This window comes from Lonchura striata, chromosome 5 (assembly GCF_050655825.1).
Source record: "Lonchura striata isolate lonStrDom1 chromosome 5, ASM5065582v1, whole genome shotgun sequence".
Taxonomy (NCBI): Eukaryota; Metazoa; Chordata; class Aves; order Passeriformes; family Estrildidae; genus Lonchura; species Lonchura striata.
The window spans coordinates 6,690,009-6,701,189 of NC_140707.1; the positions used below are offsets into that span (position 1 = coordinate 6,690,009).

General features: G+C 54.2%; 1 protein-coding gene across 1 annotated transcript; it reads right to left on the reverse strand.

The window, feature by feature from the left end:
- Nucleotides 1-801: 801 nt before the first annotated feature.
- On the reverse strand, nt 802-2,156 carry LOC144246403 (olfactory receptor 14J1-like). The gene has a single exon (XM_085581184.1). The coding sequence runs from the start codon at nt 2,073-2,075 to the stop codon at nt 1,143-1,145; it is 933 nt and encodes a 310-aa protein (XP_085437310.1). The 5' UTR covers nt 2,076-2,156; the 3' UTR covers nt 802-1,142.
- Between the last annotated feature and the right edge of the window lie 9,025 nt (nt 2,157-11,181).

An 11,181-nucleotide genomic window follows, 5' to 3' on the forward strand; every position in this document is an offset into this window, starting at 1 on the left:
TGCCCTAAACTCCTCCCCTACTATTCCCTTATTGGTTACTGTTCCTACACCCGTCCTCCTGAATTCTTGTATAAAACCTTTGCCCCCCTCTCAAGGGGGTCTTGGGGCTCACTGAATAAAACCATCCTGTTCACCCCCAAGTCTCGTGTCGCCTTCGTTTGTCCCCGCGCGCCACGAACTGAGACTGCAGAGCTTGCAGGGGGAAGCGGCCGCCCGTTCTCTTCCCTCACCGCCCAGCACGGCACCGCTCGGGGTGCCGCGGCGAGAGGAGCGCATGCCACGCCACAACACCTCGGGCCCCATGGAACCAAGGAGCCACCGTGAAACTGCAGCACCAAGGAGAACATTGGGACAGTGTGAAGCCCCATGGAACCAAGGAGTCCATTGTCACATTTTGGGGCCCATGGAACCAAGGAGACCAGTGTGACAGTGCAGGGCCCGGTGTAACCAAGGGGACATTGTGACACTGAGGGGCCTCATGCAACCAAAGATGACACCAAGCTGGATTTGAGTGTTGATCTGCTGGAGGGTAGGAGGGCTCTGCACATGGCCCTGCACAGGCTGGATCCAGGGCCCAAATCCAACAAGGTGAGGTTTAACAAGTCCAAGTGATGGGTCCTGCACTTTGGCCACAACAACCCCTGCAGCGGTACAGGCTGGGGACAAAGGGGCTGGACAGCAGCCAGGCAGAAAGGGACCTGCAGGGACTGATGTACAGCAGGCTGGACATGAGCCAGCAGTGTGCCCAGGGGCCAAGAAGGCCAATGGCTCCTGGCCTGGATCAGGAATGGTGTGGCCAGCAGGAGCAGAGCTGCTGTGCCAGCACTGATCTGCCCCAGCTCTGCACACAGATATTTCTGCTGCAGCTCCAGAGAAGGCAACAAAAGGGCATCTCTGCAGAAAACTGTGCTGGGAGATCCTTTAGTATCTTGAAACCCACCAAGAGCGCAACCCCTCATTGAAACAGTCTGTGGCCACAGGGAAGAGTGAGAGAAACAAAATGAGAAATGGCTCAAAAAATTTCATTTATTGTGGACAAGATGAAAAAACTAAAACAAAGAATAAGAATCTGCAAAATGAAGCCAACAAGAAATATCAAAACAACTTTTATTACACGTGCTTTGAAAAAAATGTCCAGCAGTTTAATGTTTCTGAAATGGCAAAGTCATCAGTCTCCACACTGCAGCCTTGAGCTCCTGGTTCCTAAAGCTATAGATGAGGGGGTTCAGGGTTGGAGGCACCACCGAGTACAGAACTGAAAGGGCCAGATCCAGGGATGGGGAGGACATGGAGGGAGGCTTCAGGTAGGCAAACATTACAGTGCTGATAAACAGGGAGAGCACAGCCAGGTGAGGGAGGCAGGTGGAAAAGGCTTTGTGCCGTCCCTGCTCAGAGGGGATCCTCAGCACAGCCCTGAAGATCTGCACATAGGAGAAAACAATGAACACAAAACATCCGACTCCTAAAGACATACTAACAGCAAGAAGCCCAAGTTCCCTGAGTTTAGAATATGAGCAGGAGAGCTTGAGGATCTGTGGGATTTCACAGAAGAACTGGCCCAGGGAATTGCCATGGCACAGGGACAGGGAAAATGTATTGGCTGTGTGCAGCAGTGAATAGAGAAAGGCACTGGCCCAGGCAGCTGATGCCATGTGGGCACAAGCTCTGCTGCCCAGGAGGGTCCCGTAGTGCAGGGGTTTGCAGATGGACACGTAGCGGTCGTAGCACATGATGGTCAGGAGAGAAAACTCTGTGGTAGTGCAAAACACAAAAAAAAAGAGCTGGGCAGCACATCCTGTGTAGGAGATGGTGCTGGTGTCCCAGAGGGAATTGTGCATGGCTTTGGGGACAGTGGTGCAGATGGAGCCCAGGTCGCTGAGGGCCAGGTTGAGCAGGAAGAAGAACATGGGCGTGTGCAGGTGGTGGCCGCAGGCTACGGCGCTGATGATGAGGCCGTTGCCCAGGAGGGCAGCCAGGGAGATGCCCAGGAAGAGGCAGAAGTGCAGGAGCTGCAGCTGCCGCGTGTCTGCCAGTGCCAGCAGGAGGAAGTGGCTGATGGAGCTGCTGTTGGACATTTGCTGTGGCTGCACATGGGCACCTGTTCATGGGGAAAGGACAGTGAAGAGTTAGAGGAGATGCCTGTAATTAAAGTTAACGCTATTTCCCATACACCCTCCTCTGTAACACAGATGTATACACTTCTGTATTTGAGAGTTTTGTGGTTTTCTTTTTATGCTGCCTCCATGTTTCTCCTGGTATTCCTGGATATCAGACACCCTCAGCATATCTCCATCTCATTGATGAATACAGTGAGTTTTCTGAGGAAAGATAATGAGTGGAGACTGAGAGGATAAGATTATTCATTCTGTTTGGAGCTTCTCTTGGCTTTCATTTTTCTCACATGAAGGATGGTCACACTCCCATGTTTCTCTTACAAAACCTCAGGTACAGGTAAGAGCAGATGGATCCACCCCAGCACCGCTCCACATTTGTAGCCAAGGACTGACCTTGCTCATTTCACCAACCCAGCAGCATTTTCAGTGTCACAACACCTCTACCTTTCCCCATAAATCTCATAAATCAGAGATTCTCTAGGACAGCTTTGCACCCTGGATTGAAGCTCACAGCTTGGACTGAAATCTCAGGGACACTTCCAAGTGTCCCTCTGATGGCACTGGATGAAGGGAGGTGCAGCTCCTTCCCTGGCTGCACTGCCAGCATTGCCCAGAGCCAGGCACTGGGGACAGCTGTGTCACCCTGAGCCAGCTGTGCCCCTGCCAGAGCCCCCAGTGCCGGGCAGCTGCTCCCAGCCCTGTGCTCTGCAGAGGGAACTGGGCCCGGGGCTGCAGAGCTGCCCCACGGCTCTGCTGCAGCTCTGCCTGCACAGGAGGGGCTGCACGCCTTGGAGCCCCGGCCCTGAGGGCAGAGGCTTGGCTGGGGCACAGGAGGGAGGGGGCTTGTGCAGAGGGAGGGGCTGCACTGGAGGGGATCCTCTGGACATCTCTAAACTCTCCCTGCCTCAGCATTTCTGGGATTTGTTTTCTCTCCTTCCCTGATCTTCTCTCTGCTTCCGGGAGATTTTCCTCCTGCAGCTGTTTCCCTGTGCCTGATCTCTCCCTACCAGCACTCCCACACCCCAAATCTCTGTGCACTCTCCTTGGCCTGACAGAACCCTGCCTGTTTGCAGGGCACAGGCTGGGGCAGGTTCTGTTTGCAGCTTGGAGAAAGGACAGCGCAGACTGAGCCTGATGGCTCCAGCAAAGGTGATGCTGCTGCTGTCCATGGGCAGAGTGGCTGAAAGCACATTAGGGATCTCCTGTGAACCTACTGATCTCTAAAAGTAACAGTTCAGACGTCTCATGCACTTGTCAATATTCATAATCAACCTTTAATATTTACCCTTCTTTCCCTGCCACTCTTCAATAGTAGACAGCTGACTACAAATTCTTAGGAAATTTCCACATTTTTATCAAAATCCTTGTCTTGGAAATATTATATGACTAATCAGAAGCCCTCAGTATGTCAGAGCTTCATGAGCATTTCACCTCCCCTGCACCAGAAATACTCTGTACTCACAGGATCTGTGGGCATTGGGATGTTCCAGCTTTAGGAGATCACTCCAGGAGCTGCAGCTGCATTGTCCTGCAGCCAGAGGTTCCTGTGCCAAGGGCTGGCAGTGATTCTGCCCCGGGCACTTCTCAGCCCCTTCCCAGCCCTGACTGATTGAAGCTCTCTGTGCCTCTGTGCTGTGCCCGGGCTGGCTGCAGGCAGTACCCCTGCTGGGCTGGAAGAAGAGCTGCTCAGCAAGAGAAATGTGCTTTTGAAGCTCTGCTTGGTTACCAGGATCACCCTCTGTGCCAGGAGCCCGGCCCAGCTCAGCAGCACAGACACAGCACAAGGACTTTAATGACCGTCTCAGGGGCTGCTGTTGTTTTCATTAGTCTCATTCCCAGAGAGTGTGCTCAAAAAACTTCTCAAGAACTCAAAGTGTGATTGAAACACTGAAGTTTCTTGGACTTTTAATGGGTCCCACTGAGGGAAACGACTGAGAAAGTGTCCCCAAGTAGAGCATAATGCTGGAGCAGAGATGACAGCAAGGGACAAACAAGGGGAAGGTGGCTCTGGTGCTGAGCAAACCTGGATGTGTTTCAGGAATGCAAAGGGCCCAGGCCTGAGCCCCAGCCCCTGGCAAGGCAGATCCTGTCCCTCCCTCATTGCTCAGGGCTCTTCCCGGGATGGGCACTGGCATGTGGGGATGTGCAGTGCCAAGGGCAGGACCATGGGGCGGCCCCTGCCAGGCTGCTGAGCAGGGACAAGGAGGCACTGAGGCCCCAGGGCTGCAAGGGTCACTTGTCCCCTCGTGGCCTCAGGCCCAGGGCCAGCAGCCATGGCCAAAGGGCTGCACAGGTTGGCTCTGTCAGGGCCTTGCAGCTGCTGCACATCCCTGAGCCCTCTGCAGCCCAGGCTGTCCCACGGTGTCCCTGCCCTGCGCCTCTGTCCCTGCAGGCTGTCGTCACCCCCGGCTGCCCCACCTCGCTGGCCCTTCCTTTGCTGGCAGCTCTGCCTCCTGCTGCCCCTGCCTGGCCACACAAAGCCTTGGGCTGCTCCAGGCTCCTGCTGGGGACGTGTTGCACCACAGCCCTGCCCTGGGAGGGAAATTCCTCTCCTCTTGTGTCCAGTCTGGACTTCCCCAGCTGCCCTTGGCATTAATTCTTTCTTTTTCTGGCTGCTGTCTTCTATGTCAGAAGGCTCCACCATCTCTGAAATCACCCTTCAGTCCCTCCCAGGGCTCTCCTCTGCTCTCCTCAGTCTCCACCCCACTGAGCACAGAGATCCTGTGTCCATATAGAGTTGTCAAGTGCCCAAGGCCATGAGCACCCAGACAAGAGGGAGAGTTCTTTTCCACAGGAAGGAAACCACAGAGCCCCAGGGCTTTGAAGGCAGATGAGAAGCTGCCACCAGAAGCCAAGACAAGTCTGACCTGTCTGTACCTGCAGCTTCTGTCTGCAAGCAGCCTTTGGATAGATGGGGAGTTTCGGGGGTGGAATTCCATTTCAGCTGTGGGTTCCTGGGCTTGAATGACAGCTCTCATGGGAAGGAAAGGGTGGAGTCCCAGTGCTTCAAAGGCTGATTAGAGGCAGCCCAAGGAGGGCAAGGCAGCCAGACCTGCCAGCCAGATCAGGGAAGAATCCTAGGGCAGACAGAATTTGGGAGGCCAAACCCCACTTTTGTTTATGGACATCTGGATGAGAAGGACAGTTCTTTTCCATAGGAAGGAGAGTACAGAGCTTCAGTGTTTCAAAGGCAGATGAGAGCTGGCCCAAGGGAACCTGGACAGTCCTGGCAGGTTTTGTCTGGGAGCAATCCTTGCATATAAGGAATTTTGGAGGCAGATTCTCAATCTTGGCCATGGGTGCCAGGATGTAAATGATGTTTTTTTTTACATGGCAAGGAAAGCACAGTCCCCAGTATTTTGAAGGCAGATGAGAGGTGGCTCCCAAGAGGTCATGGTCAGCCAGAGATGTGAGCCCTGGCAAGTTTCATATGGGAATAATCCTTGGATATAATCAAATTTGGAGGAGTCATCCCAATTTTGGCCATGAACCCCTGGAGAGAAGGACAATTCTTTCCCACAGGAAGGAAAGCATGGAACTCCAGGGTTTCAGGAGCTGATGAGAAACAACCCTCAACATGCAAAGGTCACCTGGACCAGTCAGGTGGCCCCCAGGAGGCTCAGCCAGCCAGACCTGTTCCATGCTCTTGTATTCTTGGTGCCCTGCAGCATCACAATTGCTCCTTGGTTCCTTGAGGCCCTGTAGGATCACAACAGAGCTTTGTAGATCTTTGTTCCCATGAGGCCCAGTGATATCACAATGGTGTCCTTGGCTCCACAGTGGCACAATGGCCCCTTGCTTCCATGAGGCCTTGCAGTGTCAAAATGGTTTCCTTGTTTCCATGGGGCAATGCCCATTGGTTCCATGAGGTCACGGAGTCTCAAAATGGTCCCTTGGTTCTGTTGGGTTCCCCAGGATCACAATGGCCCCTTGGTTCCACCAGGCCTGGATGTGTTACAGTGGCCCCTTGCTTCCATGGGGACCCGCAATGTCACAATGTCCGCTTGATCCATGAGACCTGGCAGTGTCACAGTGGTTGCCTTGGTTCTGTGAGGCCCTGTGGTGTCACAATGGCCCCTGGGTTCCATGGGGACTCGGAGTGTCAGAATGGTCTCATTGGTTCCATGGAGCCCCACAGTGTCACAATGGTCTCTTTTGGTTCCGCAGTGTCACACTGGCACCTTGGTTCCCTGAAGCCCTGCAGTACGGAATGGATCCTTGGTTCCATTGGGCTCCTCACTGTTACACGAGTCCTCAGTGCCACGGAGTCCTGCAGTGTCACAGAGCTCTCCTGGGTTCCATGGTGCCACACAGGGTCACCATGGCCCCTCAGTTCTACAAGGCCCCACAGTGTCACAAGGGCCCCTTGCTCCCATGAGGCTGGGCCATGTCACAATGGTCTCATTGGTTCCAGGGACCCTGCCAATGGTCTCATTGGTTCTGCAGTGGCCCTTGAAGTGTCACCATAGTCTCAGCAGGTTCCCCCACTGGTTCACAATGGCCTCCTTGGTACCATGATGTCCTGTGGTGTAACAATGATGTCATTGGTTCCACAGTCAGAATGGCCCCGTGGTCTCATGGACACCCACAGCCACTTATGGAGTCCCACAGTGTAACTGTGATCCCCTTGATTCCATGAGGCCATGCCATGCTACAATGACCCCTTGGTTATACAAGGCCCTGCAGTGTCACAATGGCCCTTGGCTCCAGTGGGTCCGGAAGTGTCATAATGGTCTCCATGGTTCCATGAGGCCCCACAGTGTAGCAATGGACTTTTGGTTCCACAAGCTTTCGTACTGCCAACAGCAGTCTCCTTTGTTCCAGTGTCACAAGGGACCCTTGCTTCTGTGAGGTTCAGTAGCGTAACATGGGCACCCTGATTCCATGAGGTTGTGTAGTGTCACAATGATCTCCTTGGTTCTGCAGTGTCACAATGGACCCTTGGTTCCATGAGGTGCCTGGCCCCTCACAGCCCCTCACGGCCCCTCACAGCCCCTCACAGCCCCTCACGGCCCCTCACAGCCCCAGCCGTGGGGCTCCTCCCCAAGGAGAAGGGGTCGGGCCCTGCCTGTTCTCCTTTAATTTCAGTCCCTTCCCAGTGCCGAGCAAAGAACGGCTGGAATGGAGCCTTTCCCAGCCTTTCGCTCTGGGCTGGCTGCGGGCTGAAGCTCTGTGCCGGCGCTGGCCGAGCACCAGCAGCCCTGCAGCCCCGGCCTTTGCTGTGCCGTGTCCGTCCCTGTCCCGACCCCGCCCGGCTCTGGCAGCAGCAGCAGCCGCAGCGCAGCGGGCGCCGGCCCGGCCCGGCCGGGGCTCCCGGGCAGGAGCAGCAGCAGCGCCGGCCCCTTCCCGCCTGCTCCTGCCTCGGCTGCCGAGGGCTTTTCCAGCTGGACTCTGGAGCAGAGCAACAGGCACCCGCACACAGCCCTGGCTCCTCAGGGCCCGCCTGTGCTGCCCCGAGCCAGCCCCCAGGGGAAGGAAGGATCGGGTTCCAGCGCTGTTTTCAGCGCTGTTTTACTCACCCTGAGCTGACAGCAGGAGGCTGCTGCTGCCTTCGCCTTGGGAATTGCAGAGCACGGCTGCTCTTGCCCTTCTACTTACCACCTGAATTTTATCCATAAAACTGCAAGTGCCTCTTTCAGTTGGTGCTACCCACAGTGCTTTCATGACAGCAAAGTCAGTATTTTTGTTGCAGGCATAAAGATCAGCAGATACTGGAATGCCCACCAGTTCCTGAGCACTAAGGTGAGGGGAATTAAAGCCACACAGGTCACATTTGCAGTACTCGAACACAGCCCTGTTGCTGGTGCTGATGAAATAGAATAAACTGACAGAGGCCATTACAGAAATTGCCTCTGCAGTGTGGAACTAAATTTAAACATCCACCAAAAGAAACAGAAACCAGAACTTCTCAATTTGCTTCATTTATTCTTCCCAGCAGCAGGAAATGTCAAAGCCCAGATGTGTTTTCCCTGCTGGTGAGCACAGTGAGAGCCCAGCCTGTGCCCAGTCCCAGCGGGAGCCTGAGCCCAGCCCAGGGAGCTCAGCGCACGCGGGGCCAGGCCCAGAGCCCCGGGCACGGCCGCCCATTGCGGGGCAGCGGCGCAGACGGAATGTCCTGCGGCCCAAACCTCCTGCTCCTGCCACACAGCGCTCAGCGCTCTCCCCCTCCTCATCCTCTCCCAGCACGACACAAATTCCAGCTCAGAGGAGGCTTCCCCAGCGTGGGCTCTGGCTCCTGCTCCAGCCTGAGCGTCCCTGCAGAGGAACAGGGCATCTTTCAGGCACTTCCACAAGCTCAGGCTTCTCATTTCATGGTGAATCTGGGATGGAAATGTGCTTGTTAATAAAGCCAAAAGCCATGGGAATGGACTAGTAATTATTAGAAGAAAAACACCTTTCATCCAGGCAAGGTTCACCGAGTCATTGCCTGCATTTCTCCTTTTCAGATTCTTTCAGTCGGCTACTCTGAGAGGTCCAGCTTGTTCTAGTGCTTATCAGGAACTGATTGTACTCTTGATTTATGCATCAATGCACCAGATGTGGAATCATCTACACTGAACTCAGAAACAAACTCCCTCTATCAGAGCATTTTCACATTCCAGATAATTTTCAAGATGTCCACTGACAGGCTGGAATTATTATTATTACACAACTCTAAACTTTGGGCTGCAGGCTCTGGAGATTCTTTCTCTGAATTCAGCCAGGTTTGTATTTCCTAACAATTCCTGGTACCACCTCCTGTTTTCTTAGCCTAGAACAGTAACAATGAAAACCTTACCCCCAGCACAACTTCCCAGTCCACCAGTTAAAGAAAGGACAAGCTGTCAACTTCTCCAAACCTTTGTCCTGCTCTGCTGCAAGAATCCTGCAGCACACAGGGTGTGGAAAGCCAAGAGAAGCTGCAGTTGGTGGCACATCCTGTGACAGGAGCTCAACCTCATTTTCCAGGAAGGGTTCTTGAGAAGAGCAAAGAGGACTGTGGAGAAGATTCCTGAAAAACTAAAACAGCTTTCCAGAAGTGAAATGAAAATGAAAAGAAACAATCTGAAATGTTTTCCCCTATTTATTTCTATGCTCCCCTTTTCCATCTTGTTCTCCATCTCATAAATTCCAAATGCATGTCACCTCTAAGACTGGTGACTTAGCAAGTTTTAGACACTCTAACATACCATGAGCTACACACAGTTTGCCTTCCCCTGTGCCTGCTGGAAAGCAGTGCTGGAGCCATAAGAGCAGTGCTTGGGTCGGGCACGAATCCTGCAGCCAGGGAATGTGCCCCGCCGGTGTGTGACCCTCAGCAGGACAATGCACAGCAGCTTTGCTGTGCCGGGTCTCCATGGAGCCATCCCAGGAGCAGCTGCTGAGCTCAGAAGCCATCGCAGCCAACACCCAGCTCCAAAGGCCCTTGGCAGGGTGGGCTCCTGGCCTGGCTCTGTGTGCCAGGAGCCGGCAGCGCTGAGTGCAGGGAGCCCAGGGAGGGCACAGAAACGCTGGGTGAGAAATGCTGGGGCACAGCGAGATGGGCGAGTGCAGCCGGCCAGGGCAGAGGAGCAGCGCACACAGGGGGCACAGCCCCAGGACAGATGGGCAGGGCTGGGCAGGGCTGGGCAGGGACAGAGACACCCAGGCCTTTGTCCCTAGGCTCAGGCAGCACCTCTGGAAGCCCCACAGAAGGAACTTTCCTTGGTGGGGCTGCACTTTGGTTCTCCCTTGCCCCTCCCTAAGGAGGATGGCAGGGGTTGCAGGTTTATGGCATTTGTCCTTGCTGCCCCTCACATCCCCCTGCCACACAAACAGCCCCGAGCCACCCGTGAGGGACAGGCCCTGCTGTGCCAGGCTGGGCTCAGGGCTTGGCCTTTCTGCTTCCCCCAGCCAGCCCAGGCCTTGCTCAGCATTGCAGTTCCCTGCTCTGAGCCTTGGGCTCCCTGCAATCCTGGCCTCAAGGATCTGCTCTCTCCAGTCCCTGGTAGCCTTTGGCAGTCCCTGTCTTCAGTGGGGCCCAGTGATGCTCCAAGGGACTTGGAGTTTTGCTTCTGACTCCTTGAGCAGCTTCCTCAGCCTTCTCTCAATGACTGAGGATCCTGGGCTCAGCCCCAAATCCACCATAGGGATCATTAAAATACAGAAAGCCCTCAGGGGAGATTTGTCTTCATTCAATGGTCTGCAAATCCCCAGGGCTTGTGCAGCTGATTGGAGCCAGTTTGGAGTTCTTGTAAGGAGGAAGATTTCCAAGTGCACCTCCTGAATTTTTTTCTTTTATAAAGGCAATATTTTTTTGTTTTCCAGTTCAGAGAAGAGCTTATAGAAGCATGCCCCAGGTGATCTTGATGCTCAGTGTCTCATTAGGAGGTCTGGGCTTGCAGAAGAATGAGCCCCTTGAGGACTGACCCTGTTTGGACAAGCTGCTCCTCACCCCCAGCCTCACCATGTCTGACATCGCCCACCTGGCACTGACATCCCTGTGCCCTGCAGCAGAATCTTGTCCCTGAGCTCTGCAGCTCCATGTCCCAGCCCATTGCACCGTGTCCCACCTGCTCTCCTCAGGGCTCTGCCTGCACACAGGCCCAGGAGAAGTTTTTCTCTGGGGAAGGAAAGAATGGAAAAGCCTGAGCAGGTTTCCTAAACAACAAACCCCACTCAGGAACCACCTGCTCAGTACAGGCTGCCTGGAATGGTGTCACCTTTCTACAAGAGACAGTGTGACCAGAAATGATCTCTGGAAGCATTCTCTGAGTCTCCTAGCTGAATTGTCTGTTCCTGACCTTTCCCTGAATCTCTGATGCAGATGGAAGCTGCTGGTGCCATCCTCACCTTTAACCTCTCTTTGGAATGCAAACAGATTTTCCCAGATATGTTAAGCACTATTTGCTCAATGTTTCTATAAATCTTTTCTGTCACCAATGGAATGAAAGCGCCATTTTGGCACTGAGTGGGTGTCATGGAAGCAAGGAGTCAATTGTGACCCTGGGGTCCCATGGAACCAAGGGGCCATGGTGACACAGCAGGGCCATGTGGATCCAGCAGTCCATTGTGACACTGTGGATCCAAGGAGACCACAGGGACACCC